This window comes from Nothoprocta perdicaria, unplaced genomic scaffold, assembly GCF_003342845.1.
Source record: "Nothoprocta perdicaria isolate Ctin4 unplaced genomic scaffold, notPer1 scaffold_6, whole genome shotgun sequence".
Classification (NCBI taxonomy): domain Eukaryota; kingdom Metazoa; phylum Chordata; class Aves; order Tinamiformes; family Tinamidae; genus Nothoprocta; species Nothoprocta perdicaria.
In genome coordinates, this window is record NW_020455865.1 from 7,243,362 (window position 1) to 7,263,760 (window position 20,399).

General features: G+C 41.5%; 1 protein-coding gene across 1 annotated transcript in view; it reads right to left on the reverse strand.

The window, feature by feature from the left end:
- PAPPA (pappalysin 1) overlaps positions 1–20,399 on the reverse strand; it is a 180,274-nt gene that overhangs the window by 65,687 nt on the left and 94,188 nt on the right. Inside the window, exons 9-10 of the mRNA XM_026049405.1 lie at positions 19,076–19,167; positions 7,230–7,426 (exon numbers count right to left, since the gene is read on the reverse strand). Coding sequence (XP_025905190.1) covers positions 7,230–7,426; positions 19,076–19,167 — 289 coding nt within the window. The remainder of the gene's footprint in view (positions 1–7,229; positions 7,427–19,075; positions 19,168–20,399) is intronic.

Below are 20,399 nucleotides of genomic sequence, written 5' to 3' on the forward strand. Positions count from 1 at the left end.
AACAATCTGGATGGGATGCAGGGGAGCTATCCCACGCTTACTGCTGGACATGCTCTGCATCTAAAGGGTTTGGAGCAGCAATGGCAGATGGAGAGAGTGGMAGGTTGAGGGGCAAGGGCCGAGGAGGGGGGTCTCCTTTCTGACGAGTGCATGCTAACGAGCCCCGCGATTGTCGCGGGGTCCTGTTTTCCATCTCGCTGATGACAAAGAGGGTTCCAAGCTGTTTTCCATTACAGTGTGTAATCTAGGTGGCTGGCTAGGTGTACAGCAGATAAGACAATTAAATGATACATTAGTTCCTAAAGAAGCATATAATCCTTATTATTATCCAAGACAATGTTCCTTTCTTGTCTGTCTTCTCCTCACCTCTTAAGAACAGCAGAATTCTGCTCTCATTTTCTTAGTGGTAAATGTCTCCTTGTTCTAGGAATACAGGACAAATTTCCCAGCACCTGAGGATTTTGGTTTGACCTTCATCTCTGAAAAGGTCAGACTGAACCTCTCTGAGAGTACTGATGGCTGCTTTGCTCTCTGCATCATCTTTTGTTTCTTTTATCTATTTTCTGTACCGTACACAAAGGGAACACAGTGTACCAATCCCTGGTACTCACTGTTCTGTTCCCCATAGATGACTTGCATATGTGCTCTTGAAAAATTATTCTAAAAACTAGTGGGGGAGGGGTGTGGAAAGAAAAACATCCCTGGAGTGTTTGGTAAAATTGCTTGGAATCTCCTCCGACATCTCATTGTGTTCTCTCTGTCCTCTCCTAGACAAATCAGCCAGAGGCTACGACATCAGCCGTGGAGTAGGAAGGTTTACTCCTGCCAGGATCAAATTAGCACTGAAAGAAATGGAGGAAAGAAGGGAGAAGAGAAAACCATTTTTGTTCTAACAGGGAACAGGCAGTCAGGTGACGGACAGCTTGCTCTTTTCACCAGCCAACTCTGAGTATCCTGAACGGGTAGCTGTCTTTCTCAACCACCTCTCTGCAAACCAGTCTTCTTCACATCCCTGTGTATAGAAATGACATTTTTTTCTATTTCTGTTTCTCCTCAACAGTCCTGAGGTTACCACCTGTGGGCTCCCTGGCCTGGGTGCCCTCATACAGCCCATGTCTCAAAGGAGATGGAACTGCCTGGGAGATGGGAGAATAAAGACCAGTGGAATTACCCAAGAAAACCACAGCAGAGTCACAAACAAGATCACCTCCTTTGGCAGGAGGATTGCAAAATCCAGCTTTCCCAGTGAGACAGATGGGAAATAAGGTTTCTAAACATTTGAGCAAGGAGCCTGTGGAACAGTTTTCCAGTCATTTTGTACTGGGAACAAAAGCCAAATTGTGTTAGGATAAAGCCTGATTATTTAACAAATAGGATGATGCGAGGTGGTTCACAGCACTGAAACACAGTTGATTTAATCACCCCAGAAGCCCTTCCAGGTCTGTGTTCCCAGAAACCAAGCCCCAGCAGAATGTGAACAGAGTTTTTTCTTATTTTTTCTCTCTTTTTTTTTTTTTTTCCAAGATATGAACATTTCCTTTTCAAGAATTTCTGAACTTCCTAGGCCTGGCAGGATGACCAGGGCTTGGTGTTCAGTCCTCCAATAGTAGTATTACCTTTCTGAGCTTTGATTTCCCTATAAAAGGAACAAATGTCTTTCTCCTAGCAGTATGGCTGTAATAAGGCTTAATGAATCTGCATTCATCTGAAAGCTATGGCAAATGCTTAAGCCACAGATTCTTACAGGAAGGAACATCCCTTCGAGATCTCCAGCCTGGATTTTACCTGATGGTTGAGTCAAGGCTGGCAAATGACTTACATTTGATTAAGGCAGAGCAGGAGGATGCCCTTGGAGCAGAGCCTCTGCAACACTCTACTCTAGCTTTGTGGCAGAAGGAGAGAAGCTAGGATGCTGGTGTGTCAGGACAACCTCCTTTGAAGCCTCCAGGTGACACAGCAAACTACATGTTCTGTAGTATCTCAGAAAGAACTGAAATAAGGATTAAGATTTGGTGTCCCTTCGACTACATTTTAGTTTTGGAGCTTCTGTAAACTAAGCTGAAGCTTTCTGGTGGATCAGCCAGTAACTGGAAATCTGCTCAGATGAGTTCAGCAAACCTATATTCCTTTCACAGCAGAATGAGCAATGTCCAGTTCATCTTTTTCCAGAACTGGTCTCTGATCACTCATGGTTCCTCCATTAATGGCTTTTCTTAGTGGGATTCTGTTCTCATCCTCCAGAGATTAGCAGTTCAAAGTCTGTCTCTGCTATAAATAACAGAAACATTTGCAAAGCAAATTATCTTATTAAAAATGGGATTTTTTTTTATCCCTCTAACCACAACAAAACTCTTACCATTGAAGAGCAACAGGACATGGCTGAGAGTTGGGAAGTTCAAAAAGGGCCACTTGCAGAGCTGACAGACATTCATCCTCCCTCTTCTCCACAGCTCACCCCGAAGGAAAGGAATGGCATCTCCATTAAAAGTTGCAGGTTTCCTCTCTCTCCCACTCTTGTTCAAGATTACTCTATTTTTTGGCTTTGYTAGATCTTTGGGGAATCATCCTCAGAGTTATATTTATTGGTCAAAATAAAACTGTATGGCAGAGAAGTTCAGCCAGTTTTGTTCAGTTGTGTTATGGTATTTTCTTACCAGCTTTGGAGGCCTTGCTCTGCCATTTTATTTCTTCCACTATTCAGAATATTTCCCCACTCCCGTCTTCTCTGTTTTTGTGGGAAATTTCAGCCATACTTCAATTCTAGACATCTTCCTACTGCAGATGGAAGAATAGGCTTGTTGCAGAGTGTCTGCAATTATAGGAACTGCAATAGGGGCAGAAGGGGGCCTCTGTTTGTGGAAAGGGTGTAATAAAAATCCTCTTCCACAACTTCTTACTCCATAGGAACCCCTGTGGGGTACCCAGAGGGAAAACATGGTTTGTTAGTCTGGGAACAAAAATTAATCGCAGGTTCTGTCTGCGCCCAGCAGCATCAGGAAAGAGTTCCCTTTTGATTAACTAGGGCTGAACTACCTCTTCCCATACAGRGGAAAAACAGGTATTAGTAATGACATAAGGAGACAGATATGTAGTGAGTTGCTCTAATCAAACTCTGCACAAAAGGGAGGATATAAAAGGAAGTCATAACTATTAAGAGCCGGTCCTCTAAACTGCCAATGCAAACACCATCTCCCCAGCCTTATGCACGTGTTGCTGTAATGGCACCCTGCAAGTACAAATATAAAGATGCAACTATTATTTAGTCATCTTTATATTTCTCTGTTACAAATATTTAAAGACTCAAAGAGAAACCACAAATGAATCAGTTCTCCAGATCAGGAGTGACATCCGCAAGAGGTGAGAAGAAATGGCATCTCCAGCCTTGCACAATTACTCTGCACATGCCAGCCCACTGCAAACTCCTCTCTCTGAAACCATAGAGTGCCCAACAGAAGAGTTTCAAGGTAAAAAACCTTCTTGAAACCTGCCTATCCAAAGTCATCCTGTTTGTACAACCTACAAAAGACAGGGAGTCCAACACACTAGCTAACACACTCACACAGTGCTACCTGTGGCAAGAGAACATTTGTGTGCAATGAGAGCCCTGAGATTGAGCTCCTGAAGGTCCTAAAAGCCTTGATTTGTTGAACCTTCCAGGAAGGCAATGCCTCCTCCCTTTCACATTGGCCTCATCTATCCCATACATCTCTGCTAAGCACTCTTCACTGATGCAGGTCTCCCAGAGGGGGTCATCCAGGTAGGCTTTTTGGCTTGTTAAACTCATTGATCACACCCAAGTGTCTTTAAGCTGTCAACAGGACATATCCTACCCCCTCCTACTGACAGTGAGAAGGCTGTTCCTGGCCAGATCCAAACAAGTTGGAAAAGCAGTCCCCAGAGACTTCCAATAAGGAAAAAAATTGGAGTTATCCACAAAATAGATTCAAGTCCAAGCATCTTTTGTCTGTGTATTTATGCTTACTGGATCTGCACTCTAGCTAGTATAAATCTGCCTGATGCTACAGAGTTTTTGTAGCCTTTGTCAGCTTACAACAGCTGATGACTTAATGCTAGCATCAATAATCTTTAGCACAAGAAAGCCTCTGAGAAGTAGGCAGTGCTGTGGAAAACACCACACAACCGGCATATCAACATTGATAATATTTCACACATGGTGGATAGCAAACAGGGGCTGTTTACAAGTTCACAGCAAGAATAGGTGGAAGAAGAGTGGCCCAAGAGCCTGTAAATCCCATACTGCTGAATTTCTCATGAGGTCGAGAGCAGGTACCAAGCAGCATCTGCGGAGGACACCAGATTAGAAATCAAACTGTAAAAATAATCTGCATCGGTGCAAGTGTTTCTGTGCTGGTGTAATGCTGCTGACTGGTCCTCTTTGGCTTTAAATATGATGCTGTCAGTACTAAGAATATTTCTTAATCAGCACAGAGGAGTAGTTCCCAGGAAAGTAGAAGTGGCTGTCTATCAGTCTTGCTTCTGCAAGGGAAAGAGGGATTGTTTAAAGGGGGGCTATGTGACCTCTGCATTTTTCAAGTGTGTGTCTCTGCCAAGCCCGTGTCACTCTTAGCAAGCATTTTGTTGTTCAAAACAAATCTTATACTGTGAAGTTGTGGTTTTTTACATCCCTCAGTATATTGCTGATCAGCAGCTTAATATTAACAAGTAACAAATCAGCATATAAGATTCATTKATAAATAATAAGCAAATGGGTGCATTGTAGTTCTGAGGAGCAATCAGCCTTGGAGAAGGAGGCAATACCTTTGGTGAAATGCTAGTAAACAGAGCAGGAAAAGCAAACAAGTGTGGGACATGCGGTCTCGGAGGGAATCCTCCAGTAACAAGCAAGTGAGCTCAGACTTCTGCTCATAACCCATCCTACAACRTAAGCAACTGCATCTGGACAGATATTAGTAACACCTCAGTAGCAAGCAAACCTGTGATACTCAGCCTTCATAAATAGCCTAGGAAAAACTATGACAGAAATGTGGGCACAGAGAGAAATGGGCTTCAGATGGCTATAGAGGAGAAACATTTTAAATCACGGAAGACATACTTAAAATGCTTTAAAGCATCTTGAGAGTGTCAGGGCGATTATGAGAAATGCAGATGGCTAACAGTCATCTTATGCATTCTGTATATTACTGTGCACTGCACTCAAACATACCTTCCATGGCATTCTTGATGAGAAGCCAACGCAAATGCCACTCTGATTAATCAGGAAACTACCCAGCAACAACATAAAAAGTTTGCACAACACGAGCAAGCACACAACCTTCTCTGAAAGACCGCTGGATGAGAAAAGGTGGCCTTTCTTCTACAGAAAAAAACCCTAAGGCCCAACAGTTGTGCAGATAATGAAGCCAAAGTTTTACATATCAGCAGTCGTTACATGCAGTGATTATAGGAGATCTTAGGTTAATTTTCATCTTGTCCAGTCTTCTAGTTAACAGATTGATGACCTGCTGCCCCACCTAACCTCTCCAGAGTGACAAGTCAGGTGCTCTTTCACAAGCTCCGAAGCTGCCTTTTTCTTAGCGAAAATAAAGACTCTCTCAACATATATGACTATAAAGGTCAATGATGAAGCTCATGCACTGAAACTGGCGTAATATGACCAGCTGAGCTAAAGCAAAAATTCATTTTGCTGGAAGTAAATAGCACACTGTTATCTCTCCAGGGACCAGCCAATAACAGAAGGCATGTTCCCATTCACTACACCACTGCGTAATATGCTACTGTTCTGCCTATCAATACAACAGCCTTTTATTTATTTTTTATTAACAAGACTATACACCTGGGTACAACAAATATGCTTGAGTTGTGGCTACATTGTATAGCTTTTTGCTGTGTGTGTGTATATGTTGTCTTTAACTCCACACAACCATGTGTTACCTACCGCACAGSACAACAGTGGAGAAGGAGCAAATCAGAGCAGCTGTCTATAGCAAGTGCCTTGGGATAGGCACATGAAGAAGCACCTAAGCAGCAAACAGTGGACTTCAGACTAGTCAAGAGCATAGAAAGCCCAAATAATAAGCTACTAAGGCATTGGTAGGGGTCCAGGGGAAAGTTCCTTTTACAGTGTGAAATAATAAATGAGACCATGACAAAAAGGCAATACTGGGCGCAGGATTTTGTCTTGGTACTATGCCAACTAACCACGYTTTATGCATTTAAAGCTGACCTGGTCATTAATTTATTACAGACTTGTGCAATGTGAACATGGCCAAGTCTCTTGGATGAAGATGTTTTCTCTTGCAAGCCAAGTGGAAACGCTTAGCATTTACTATTCACAAAGAAATCTGCTTGTCATATCTGTGACACTGCACTCCTCCTTTCACTGCCCACTCAAGGCACCTTCCAGATAATTAGACTGGAAGAATGACTTTACAGCATCACACCAAAAGTTCATTTAGTCCAATAGTCTGTCTCTGCAGAGGGACAGCAGCAGATGCTGTAGGAAAAATATAATAAGCAGCTCTTGCACGTGACAATACTTCTCTTGCTGTAGCCACTAAAATACAACAAGCAACAGGGACTTTCCTGAGCCGGAGGGTTACATCTGGACTGCTGCATCTGCACTGTGCAGAGCTCTGTTTTCCAAGCATTTATCTACTATCTTTCTGAACTGATTTGGATCTAATTCTTGCAAGGAGATAAAGTTATAGTAAATTGAGCTATTTATGTTGCAAAGAAGGCATATAAAAAGAWGAGGATAAAACTAATGAATGTCTTTGGGAATGGATGGAACCCTTCTGAGAACAAAACAATTTGGGGAATTTTAGGAAACTGGGTAGCAGAAAGTACAAAACTATTAAATAAAAAGGTTCATTTGTATTGTTCAGCATTCACTAAACTCATTGTTAAAAGATAGCAYACCGTGATGTAACTGTAGAGAGAGTATGTCTAGTGTTTTAGGTGCTGATATTTGAGATCACTCCTATAGATGTTATTGAATCAAGCAAGCCACAACTTCATCCAGGACAGAAGTTTTTAAATGGATGATAAAAACAGAATTTAATTCCATTGCTACTGAACAGGCTCACTGAACAGCTCTCCTGAAGAGGAAAAATGCTGCCAAGAGCCTTTCTTAATGGAGCTATGAGGGTCACACATAACATCACACATGAATACTAAATATCAGTTTATGTTTATGAAAATTGCTCACTGCATTTTTTAAAGAGGGGAAAGGAATATTCTTTCCTTACCTGGGTTGCTGCTGGCTGACCAGTCACCACCCATCCTGGACACTGTTGGTCACTGTGATGTGAGACGGAAACGTTGGAAGCCCATTGATCGAGGAAGCCTTTGGGAGTGTAAACCCCACAGTCTTTGATGCTAGTCATTTGCTCAAATTCCTCACATACTCCATCCCCATCATGGAAATAGCATCTGCTGGGTTCATCTGTTAGAAGAAATCAAAGAAAAGAAGTCACAAATGAATTGCTACATGTATCTGAAGACTCCCTACTAAGACCTTATAGTAGCAGTGATAATGTATTTACTGGTCCAGGTTCTTTGGGGGAAAAGGTTTTACATCACCTATAAAACAAGTGATTTTAAGAAAGAAAGAAAAGTTACTGTTCGTACTGAGCAAAAAAATCCCATCTCATTCCCTAAGGCTTTTTTTTTTTTCTCTGCTTAATTTATGTAGAATGTAGATAGAAGAAACCAGACAAAGTCAATGTGGCCTATAGCACAATTCCACCAACTTAGAAGGGAAAAGGGCACAACATTGCCCTTTTCATTCTCAAAAATCATCCACAAAACAACAACAACAACTGCAAATTTAGGGACAGAGAAAACAGCCAAGTTCACAACCATAGTGACCTAGGGCCAAGAAGATCTGCTTTTCCAAAAAACAGATACAGCATGCACAGTGCGAGGGCAAGCTTGCCACATACACACGGCTTCAACCAGCATGACTCAGATTTGACCTGAAAGGATCAAACGCAGCAGGAGACTTTATTATCTTTGTCCATTTATTCTGTGGCTTCTCTAATGAGACTGCCAACAAAGATGCCAAATTTTTGAGGCTGTGTCTGTAACGCTGGCCCATTAAAAACTGAACTGAGATGCATCTACTCCTTTCAAACAGACTGCATAGCAATAATGACTTTCAGTCATTAGAGTACTCTGTGAAATGGAAACCTTTGACCTGTTGGTATCCTATTTTGTATTGTATTATCATTGCCAGTCCCCAGAGGTATCCAGTTCTGACAGCCTGTTGTATTTTTGTCTAGCAAATAAGCCTGCTGAAAAAACGGTAGGAAATTAGCCAGAGCTGCTAGCTGGACTGATGGAAATCATCCCTAAGGAGATTCTTGTCGGTAGCATTGGACTATCTCAAGCTAGGTGTCAGAAAATCCAACGGCTGCTCAATTTTGAGCTACTTCCAAACTGCTAAATCCYCTGTTTATTTTTCCTTCTAGTTTACACAGTGAAATATCATCATGAGCCAGAAAAAAAATCAGTTTATTTCAATTCAATTATTTAAAGACTCTCTCTCCTCTTCCCCTCTCTTCCTCTCAATCCCCTGTGTAAAATTCCAGGTCCTTAAGAGAATATGTGTTTGAAAGAATGGAGAAGTACATCAGGAAAGAATGCCATTCTGGTTTCATTTCATCAGTACCGCTGTGGCCAACTTGTGGATGTGGATAAGTGTACAGAATTGTGTATTTGCTGGACCAGTACTCTAAGCTGGTGAAAATGAGCCAGCATGAAGCTGGAAGCTGTTCAACTGTATAAGTGCAGCACTGTGTCTGAACTAATATTCCAGGGGTGGCCAAACTTCTTGACCCTACAAGTCACATCCTAAAGTCATCTTATGGCTGGGAGCCACTAAACATATACCACACACTTCGAAGAGCTCGGAGGAGGAGCAGTTCAGAGAGGCTTCACAGACAAAAGATGACAATGGCTCCCCAGGGTGTCCCATTACTCCAGGGTGGGAGTGGGCCAGGGTGGATGTGCAGATGGGCCCTAAGGCAACCCGGCAGTGCTGGCCTCAGCAGTGCTGCAGCTTTGCCTCCTCCCATGTCTGGATTGCCCAATAGCCCTGATGCCACCACAGCCCTGCTACCCGTCATATGATATCAACCCAGCTGGAAATGTGTACTTGAACTGCTCATGAACCAACCATATGTGCCCTGAGAGCCACAGTTTAGCCGTGCTTGTAATATACCTTATTTCTCAGCAGAGCTCATTAATGCTGGCACAGTGCCACACTCATGTGGCTCATTCATCCCTGGAACAGGAATGGTTTGTGTCTGGTCAGTTTAAGTAAGGGGAAGGCGAACATGGTGATGGCCACCAAGACAAACTTTTGCATCTCCTACCTCAAACTTCTGCATTTCAAGTTCTGCTCATCTCTCCTTCAGAGATGTATCAAAACATGGAGATAGATCTCTGCCATGTCCAGGAACCCTACACATAGAAAGTCATCTCACTCGTTTATGCCACAGCTGGAGCAAGAGCATGGGCAGAAATATTTGAGAATATTTGAGAATATTGAGAATATTCAGTTCTAGAAAGAATTGTGGTCAGCAATCAAAAATCTAAAAAAAAAAAAAAAAAATCCCAAACATATGAAAGTATGTACTTCCAGGAAAAGGAAAGAAAAAGATTTTGCCCTTTTAGGAAAAAAGACTTATTTCTGTAAAAAGAAAAAGAAGAAATGCAAATACCATATTAAAAAGATCCAAGCTTTGCTGAAAAACACATGCACCACTGGCTACATATTTACAGTGACACAACACTGGCAACCAAACACATTCTGCTACATATCCATGTTCGCAGAAACATAGATATAAAAACACATGTATGCTCACTGTATGCAACTCTCATGCAAAAATTCCACCAATAAAAACACACAATCAGAAACACACAGCCTAATTTTCAACATACGCATGTGGAGAGTATTTCCCTTGTCTTCCTGAAGCAGACTTATTTTCATGATAGGCACTGAAGCAAACACATTTATATAGCCAACATACTCCTGCACTGGCTCCAAATGTTCCCTTTTAATGTGATGATAAACGTAATGGGCTTCTGATAAGATCATGTGTTTGGGATAAAAGAATACTCAAGACCTACTCCAATCAGATGACTTAATTCATATTCACATGGATGGGAAGACAGCCTTTGAATAGCTGTGATCCAGGCCAGTGTGTGATCTTAACAGAGGCTAATTTGTTCCTGATTATGCTTAAGACCCCAATAAATCTGTCTGCTCGGAGTCTGCAAAACCCGAAGGAGGAACAGAATGGAGAGACTGAGATGTCTGAATTAAATGGAGACTGCCTAAATGATGAGCACAGTCTTACTGAACTGCACTGTCATGAACCTTTCTGCAGTCCTAGTCCTAGAGAGTTGCTGCACCCTGCTCTCCATCATAGGGTGGTTTTGCCAGCTGAACAATACTGCTCCTGTAAGCCAAGAGAAGATCAGGAACACGGCTGCTTTGGGGTGCATTGAAAAATGATGAGGAAAAGCAGCTTTACAACTGTAATTTTCCTTTAAAGAAAGTATGTAATTCCTACTTCTGGCAAGTAATTTGGAAGAATACAAAGAAAAGGAGAGTACATTTAAAGATAATGAATTTTCTGCTTGACATCAAAGAAAGGAACTTTTCCAGAGCCTTCCCAGCTTTTACTGAGGGGATCAAATGCCTTATTTCTATACCAGTGCAGGGTGTTTTTTCTGTTCTTGTCTAGCAATACATGAAATATGCCAATAATCTCAGTTATTTTCTGTCACCAGAGAGGTCCATAAGCTACAAAAGAACAGGTGAGGGTCCTGGTCGTGTCCTACTGGTCCCATACTGCCTGAGTCATACAAAACTTCTCAATATGATGTTGAAAATGTTTTGAATTGGATATGAAGCAGATGAACATGAAGTGAATCTGATTTGACCTCAAGGTAAAATGACTTCATAAAATTAAAAAGCAGTTGCCTGCAAATCCATCTTAAACCTAGCACAGCAAAGCATCCGCAGGTACAGCACCTGGCAGCAGGACATAGTGTCTCTGGAGATTTTACAACAGATGCTTCTGGCTCCTGAAGTCAACTCTGGCTATATTTGTTCAAGCAATTCCAGCTCCTTTTTTTCTGATGAAGCTTCCACTGAAAGCTCTGGAATTATGGAGCCAGACCAACCTCCTCATTTTGCCCTTGCTTTGTGCTTCTGGGAAAAGGAAATCTCYAGTTCCAGTCCAGTGTGATATCTTAGAAATCCTACTGTACTGTACTAGAAAATGATGCTACATTGCTCCTTGCTTCTTAAGCTGCTCAAGCACAGTGGAAAACATAGCATTCTGTCTTTAAATGCTCCCTTTGCTGGGGTTGAGAAATAAAAGCATGCATAGAGTAAAGCAGATGACACAGAGAATACCTGGAAAGTGCCTAATTCATGTCTGGATGAACAGCTAGCTATGTGTTATAGCTACCTGTTCAAAGCTAGGCCAGATMAAATCCAGTGAAACTAAAGCAGTCTGGTACACAATCAGGAAGCAGACGTGCAGCATGTACAATTATCTGTGATAGGCAGTTTTCTACATTATTATAAAAAATAATAGAGAGAAAAAGAGAGAAACAGATCCAATTCATAGCATAGGGCACATCTTCAGATGTGGTTTTTAATGTCCRAACTGAATGATGAAAGTGCTGGGGACACACGCTCAGCACAGCTTCCTGTTTTCAGCTAGAACACAGCGATTGGCATCAGCATAGCCTTCTTTTGTGCAATAGCTACTATTTTTTTTTTTTTTTAAGGCTAGACAAAAAAAAAGGAGTATTTTTAAGCTCAGCTGTTTATTTAGGGATGTTTCCAACTATAACAAGCCTCATACCACATATGCCGTCTTCTAAAAAAAAAAAAAAAAAAAAAGGCAGGGGGACAAAAATGCAGCAGTATTGTCTCAGAGTAACAAATTCTTGGAACACAGAGAGCTTCACATCTTAACCCCTGAAAGGTCTGTTCAAAGCTCCCGGGGAGATAAGGCCTTGCTGGCCTTTTCTAACACCGTGAAGGCCAAATCACAGAGAGGCCCACTGAAGTCAGCAACTTCTGTGGAAGCAGGACTTGACCGGACTGTCACTTAATCAGCACCTCCAGCTACAGTGTTTACTTCCACTGAGAAGAAGATACATATCCAGGGGTTTCTATTGCAAAAGCAGAAGTGGTTCCACTGCAGATCACTGGCAATAAGGAGCTGAGGGAGAGTGGGATCTGCATCATTTATTTCAGTGGACATTTCATCTTTGACTTCAGTGGAAACAGGGTGAATAACATGGCCTCATTCCAGCGTATCTGTTAATCTCCTCTTTAATATTGAAGAACCCAGAGACAGAGATATTTCCTGCTTAAGTAAAATATGAGAGAGTTATTTTCCTTCCTGGATATTCGACTTTGAAAAGAGGAAAACCATTACACCGAAACTTGGATAGACCTTTCCGAGTAAAGTTGCGTATCAATAAACYGTGACGTTTTTCTTCAATGAAATAAAACAGACACCTTGGAAAAGAACTAAATGGAGGTGTTGCAATCTACTGTGGAACATTCAGGGGCCTTGCAAAAGGCTTTTTCCATCATATATGACAATCATGTCTGAGCATCTCCTGATCTGAATAAGCCAGCATAAGGCATTTGTGGAGTACAACTCGCTCGTAATTCAGCTACTTTTTAGAAAATACATTCCTGGATTTGTCCTTTGTCTGGCATGACTTGGCTCATTGGTATGATATAGCGGTCAGAACACAATAATTATGCAATTGATCTGCGTGCTGCAGACAGATAAAATTACAACTCTTTCTCAGAGCCTGCAACTGAAACTTGATATTTCACCTCCAAGAACACAAGGCTTTGTCACTTAAGAGAAGGGATATTTTTCATAGCTGGCAGTGGTAGTAAGACCTTATCTGCTCTGCGGCTAGCCAACAGGAGCCAATATCACCTTCCCTCCACTCTGAGCAACCAAGTATGTTATAAAAGCACTACAACACACATCCCCTTCCCACCTAATCTTGTTGTCCTCTGTGTATGTTTGGACAAATCAGAAAAGTGGAGCTGATAATATATCAACCTTTCTTGAGTCCCCGAGGACTTGCATATATTTATTAACTAAACTTGTAGAATGTCAGATTGAAAGTTCTTGAGATTTCTGAAATGCAAGGTAGCAACACCTTTGACCAAGAAAAGGGATGACCGGTGTGTCCCTTATTGACACCTTTCCATGTCTTACCGGAAGAAACTTATTTACTTAAATAAATAAAGTGGTGCAATTCACAAAGAAAGACAAGACATGGGTTTATGGGTGTGGAGGGATGTTATTGCAAAGGCAGGTCTTGTGCTCAGAGTCATCCTCTGATCACAACGAGTTGCTGCTGAGTCATAGAGRAAACTCTATGGGTGAAACATGACTGGATATGGAAGACTTTTTGTCCCATCAAGACAATAATGTATGAAAGAAACAATATGCATGGAAACAGTTCTTTTGTTGGTATCTAATAGCTTTGTTGTAAAAACTGAAGCTGGATTTAGCTGGGCTAGAGTCACTGGCCTGTAGAAAAATATAGGCTAATACCAATCAGTCCACACTGTTCCCTCCTTTGTAGTTTGCTGACCAAGATGCCTGCTCTTTCAGCCTTTGCATTTCAGCAGRCCCTGCTAGGACTGCACTAGTAATGATGACAGACTCTGAAAATCMCTCTAAGAGCCTTTTCGACAATGTTATTATTATTAACTTGCCAAATGAGTGCTTAGACATTTTGGAACATGTATTCACACTCCCAGGAACTRCAGGAAACAGCATCACAGTATTTGCCTTCTTAAGCTGAAGGATTCACACAAACACTACTTAAACAGCCCCAGCCAGCACATTCATTGTTATTTGTTATGAAGTTCTACTATAGATTCTCAGCTTTATCGGCAGCAGTGCTCTTTCTCAAGGTGCTTGGTCAATGCTTTACACTTATTGACGTTCCATGAGATTTTGATGCAAGGTGGCTCAGTTTCTCACATGCAGTTGCTCTGCTGAAAACCTTCAGCAGGGTCAGCCAAGGCTTATTTACTATTCCTGAAAGAAGGCAAATCACCCTTAGCTGCTGTGTGGGACTGTGGTTTCGGCAGTTAAAGCTGCGTTCCTGTGCAGGGGCATGAGAAAGGGAGGGGGAGAGCGATGGGAGAAAGGCGCATTCTCAAAGCATGCCTACAATGAATACGGATAGTCATCCATCAATTTATTTTAAGCACATTACTCCTCTGTCAAAAAAGGAAAAAGCAAAAAGAAAGAAAAGACATATAAAATTAGGTTTGTGTCACTCATTTAACACTGCAATTTCCCCAGAGGATTATGCACTAAACAGAGATAGCAAGCTCATGAATATTAATCATTTCCCTGAATGCAATGCAGCCCTCCAAACAATAAGATTAGGGGAAAGTGTTATGCTTAATTTATGGATAATGGAAGAGGTAAAGGATAGAGCTCCCACAAAGGTAAGGCTCACAGCTGGAGGGAGAAGACTGTTATGAGGAGAGATCCAGATTTGTAAGGCAGTAAAACATTTGAGACCAAGCAGAAGCAAAAGAAAAGGTGTTAGAGTATCGCTGCCAAATTAAAATCATATTTCTCACAGAACAACCAGTAGTGAGTAATGCTTCAAGCATGCTAGAAATTGGTGGTAAATTCAAGAACTGTATTTATTTTCTGTTTTCTTTTACTTCATAACTTTTCTCTGCATTTTATGTCTCTGARGCTCTGAAATAAAACAAAAAAGCTCTTGAGCATGTGCCTACCTCCACACACACACATTCTTCTGTACGACCTCTCATATGTCTAAGCTGTTATACAAAAGCTTTAGCAAAGTGTCCATCAGACAGGAAAGATCAAGTATAGCTAAAACAAGATATGGTTAAYCTCCCCCCGCTCCCCCTTAAATTACCAGACAAACTTACGGGTAGTTAGAAGTTCTGGAGCTACTTTCCAGCTGTTCTTGCATATGTCTATCAGTCTTTACTCATCTCTTTTCATATTACTCTGTCTCCCTCTCCCTTCTTTTTATTGATCTCTGCATCTTTTCTATTATATCCTCCTCTCTTCAGGACTGGAGAGCTAAATCAATGCATAAGGCACATCACACAACAAAAGGAATGCTAATGAAAGCAGTCCCCTTTTTCTATGCACGTACATATATTTAGATGCATGTGTGGCAATGCATATGTGTGAGGGTGCATGTCAAGGACAAGAGGCTTAGCCACTTGTTAGACACCCATTTCTCAATCAGGTGGTACTCAATCAAAGCAGCACAACACAGCTCTAGGCTCCTGCCACTGCAAATCATAACATTTCTGACTGGGGCCTACTCTCCAAGGGACTCATTGGCTTGTACTTGGCAGAGGGCGGCAGTCACCACAAAATTCACAGTTATCCCATGGGTAATTCAGGAGTAAGGTGAATGAAAAGCAGATGAAAGGCAGGAGAGGGGTGCATCAGTCACACTGCGCAAGGCTTTGATTCACTTCTCTCTTACACTGCACAAGTCAAAAGGCAAAGTGAAACCTTTCCCTTCAGGACCAAATTCTGAGCAGAAAAGAGTAAATATGTAAGGGAGGGAAAAAAAGAGAGAAAAAAAAAAAAAAGACTACAGATGATGATAAATTTAAAGATGGAGAAGAGTGAGTATCCTGTTGCACTAAGGAAGTACACAGCCAGATGCTTAAATGAATTAATTAATCCCACTGTCACTCTACAGCATCTTGCAGGAGGAAAATRCTATTAATCTTATCTGTTTTCTTTTACTCGGCTTTGTGTTCAGAGAAGGCCAGGACAGCCTGACAGTAAAGACCACACAGTTGTCTTGCCTGCCTCCCTCCTTCTTCCCTCGCGCCCCTCCTCCCACGACGAAGCAGATTGATCCACTGTTATCTGATTAGAGAGAAAAGGAGGAAGGAAAATAAAAAGAAGGGGGGGGGGGAAGTCTAATTTTATTAGAGACACTAGTGCAAAGTGTCTTGGGAGCCTTATTCAAAGGAAAGTTGGATTAAAAAAAAAACACTATAAAYGTTATGAACCTAAAAGGCCAAGGGAGCTAGAGAGGCAGACAGACACCTGCAAATGGGCAATCTCCATTTCTGGAAATATTCAGAACTCAGCCGGATGTGACCGTGAGCAACATAATCCAACTTTGAAGTTGGGTCTGTCTTTGAAGTTGGCCCTGCTTGGTCCAGAGACCTCCAGGGACCCACTTTAACCTGAACTATCCTGAGATTCATTATTCTAATTCTCAAGCTTGATTGTGTTTGTTTGCTCCATTTCTGTTTTACCAAATGTGGTGGSGTAAGTGGTCTCTGCTTTGGAAGGAAGAAGCACATTTCAGCTTTTCTATTAAACTCCCTATTATGGATCCTTGATGCTACTCTTTTAGTCCTACTAGCACCAAAATGTTTTATCCTTTTTTCTTGCCACATATGACTCAATCCTGCACACAATTTTGGCAAATATTGTGTTTGCTACTGTCATCAGGTTTGCTGAAGTCTAAAGAATGTCCTGCAATAGTTCAGAAACATGCCTGGAAGGAAGTACTTGCAAGTTCAAACCTTGAGGCCCTYGTTTAGAAAAATACCTATACATGTGTTTGAGGCTTACTAAATTCTTTGCTGAAGAGGAATAACTCCCAAAGCTCTGAAAAGCTACATACAATATCACTACCAAAATAACACAGTTATTATCATTCTTGTTACATATACAACCACCAATTTTCCCAATGGCTTTTTTTCTCTTTTTTTTTGGTGAGATTTTAAATAAGTGATAYGCTGAAATACAGTGAAAATCAGGACTGTTCATTTCTCCAAAACATGAGCTAGCTGTTTCTGTCTAGCTCTTAGCATACTAATATATCCCGGTCTAGCATCTACAAAAGCCATCAGAATCTGTTGCAAAGGTATTACCTTCTCTGAACCTTTCCAAGGTGATGGATGGCACAACTTGTCCAAAAGCAATAGCASCTGGTCTACCCTTGCAGACCATGCACACCAAGGCCATCATGGCCACAACAGTATCACTACCAGAACTGTAGTGCAACAAAACCCTTTCAAGAAAAGGGTCCATGCATCTTTCTACTGATAGAGTTAATTTGATTTACCTAAGTGAAATGCTCTATTCAGTATTTCATAACTGAATCCTATTTCATTTGCTTTTCTTTTAAACCGRGACCTAAGCAAAACCACAAATTTCCAAAGCCTATGAAAAACAAATAGTTTTTTACCTCTGGAAATCCCCCTTCCTTTTCAACATAAGCAAATCTGAAAAATTACTTCCTCTGTAATGSAAATGAAAAATTTGAATTTATATTTTAGTTACTTCTTTATCTAATCCTATTGCTGTAAGGCAGGCTTTTTCCACTCAACCAGCTCTGTTGCTAGTACTGAAGATGAATGAGGACACGAGGATAAAACAGTCTTCTGTACTCACCTGTCAAGATACATCATTGTGTGCTACAAGATCCAGGCCACCTCCTTCTCTTATACCAGTCTGGGAATTTATTTGGTGCACACTGCAGCTTCTGTCCAGCCTACACAGCCAGGTGTCCTTGAGAATCAGTGCATGCATGTGAGAACCAGAGTCGCATTCTGGTCCTAACAAAAAACTGGGATGTGGACAAAGTACAGATCTGGTCCAGAGCACTCAGACCTGATTTTGAGCATGCTAATACAGATGCAATAGAAGAACTCCAATCCAAACTCTTGCTAGAACCAAAATCACCCTATGCCTGGTTTTTGGAAAACCTAAAACATTTGCATAAGTGTTTATTTCACTTTCAAAATATTATGACTAATATCTTTCAGTGTTTGAGGCTACAGTTCAGCAAGTTACTTAAAAAATAAATGTAACTTCAAGACCACCAATACTCACAATTAGCCTTGACCATAAATATTCTCAGATTTCAATAGAGCTATTTACATATATAAACACATTACCAAATCAAGCCTCAAGTCTCACAGTTTGGGATGCTAAAGCAAAAACGTACAGACATTATGAGGAGAAAAGCAGTTCCCAGCTTACCACCCAAGGGAAACTTGTTGCTTGTGAGGTCCTGTTCCAGTCACAATAAATAATTGTTTGATTACTAAGAAARTCCAACCTTGCCCACATTGTGTCATCTGCTTAAGACTGATGTCCTGGATGAAAGGCATGAAATCACTAGATTGGGCAAACAGAGCATTTGTTTGGTCAATCCAGATATGGAATCACATAAAATCTTTACAGGAATCCAAACCTTTACAAAGAGCATCTTTGGATTCAAATGGTCTGCCTGTTTCATCCTTTCCCAGACCTCAGTAAGCCCTGTCTTGGAAATGCAAGTCCACAATACAGGACTACTGCACTCCAGGTAGAGCGTAAATTAGTCTTCATTTCCTTTTTTTCTGTCCCTAACATTCCTAGAGAGTTTAATAAATATGTAAAGCTCACAACCACAGTCCAGCCATCCCTGATAGCTCAAGCATCTTCCGGCCATTGTGCTTACAGGTTTTGCTAATCAGAGCAAACCAGGCTTGCAAATGAAATCTGATTAAGTAGTTTTCACCTCTGAAAAAAGGGGATTAGTTAGACCTTTGATCCTCAGATATTGATTTGCAACTCAAAGGAGGTGTGACCTCAGCTGGACTTGCTTCTGGTCTCAGTCCCCTTCCCCTTTCACTCCTCCTCCTGTTTACCAGAAGAAATCAGTTCACGTCTTTCTCATATAGCCAGATCTAAAGCCTATTGAAGTCTCTGGAAAGCCACCCACTGACTTCAATGGGCTTTGGATCAGTCCCACAATGGCTAACTTAGCTTTAAGTCTTAGGCAGTTTCAAAGCCAGCAGAACCAATTTCCCATCAAAATGGSCAGAAGCTGGGAAGATATGTTCACCTTTCAAACCTACAAATTCCACCATTTTTTTCTGTCTTTTATAAAAACTCATTAGCTGATCATTGAAAATGCTGTTGATTTTTACTTGTGTTGGGCAAAGGGCTGTTGCCCACCATGAGTAGAAAGGTCTCCAAACCAGACTTACCAATGCAATTAAAGGATAACTCCTGAAGGCAGAATAAGGAGCAGCCATCACCATTGATTTTATTCATGTCATCGCATTCTTCTCCCAGATCTCTGTAGGCAGGACACACACAGGCAAAAAAGTCAGATGGCACATAGTACTGCTCCTCTACTCTTTGCAACTCCTCCRCTCCTGCAGAACCCCAAAGCTCGTATAACAGCCTTATGTGCTGACCCTGAAAACACCTCTCCCTTTTTCCCTCTGCCTTCACTTTTATCATTTCTGGTTCACAAGCTTGCTTGGCCACTTCCCTCCTGCACATGTGGACACCACTTGCTGTTCTCTGATGAGGATATGAGCAACTTCCTTCATAGCTGGTGTGGCTGCAACTCAGCAGGTGGGAAAAGCAGGACAAGGTCTCTGAAACACTSTGTATTAAATCTGGAAGGGCCAGACTGTGACTCCAGCATGGGAATAACAAGGTATAATACGCTTTTCCAGTGCTGGGCTATTCTAGGTGATAGCTCATGGAGGAGAGCAGTTGGCTGTGAGAGGCTGAAGTAGGGGAATGGGTCTAGCCTTGCTCAGTTATAGGGGCACATGGGGAGAATTGTGTAAACCAGACAAGAAGGGGTCTGGTGCAGCTGCAAGTGGGGCAACAACTAAGCTGTGACACAGTCTGGTTCCCGCTATGCTCCTGCAGCCCAGCTATTGTTCAGTGTTTGCTGCAAAGCCACAACTGATGTTTAAGGAATGTGCAAACATAACAGGAGAGGAAAAGTTATGGAAAGTAAAATTAATCTCTCTTTCTCCACCTCACTATTCAAAATTGCCTGGATTTGTATGTCATGTAATTGTTTTCTTTGATTTCCCTGCCTGCTGGGAACCATCATGTGAATACTTGCTGCCAGGTAAACTCATCTGACAGAGGTTGTTCCATGCAATTGCTAATCAGGATTATTTCAAGAAAAGAATAATGGCCRAACATTCAATTGTTGTTACTTCCATTATTTGAAAAATTAGATTGTCAAATGCTAGGAAGCTTTGAGGCAAGTGGCCATAAGGTCCAAAATAGCAAAAGAATAGAATCTAGAATAGTTGTAAGTGATTATTTTTAATTTTCAGTGGTTTGGGGATCAACAGGCGATGAAGGGAGGGGCTGATAGAGAACATACAATCTTCCTTCAGAGGCCAAATCTGTTGCTTCTAGATGAATCCAAGCTCTGGTGGATGGTCTAATAAGAGATTGCCCTGCAACAYGGCCCACCACACAGCAGTGGTCCACCTGTCCATCAGATGCCATGGTACATGCATGAGCATGGCACTGAAGACTCTGAAATTCTCC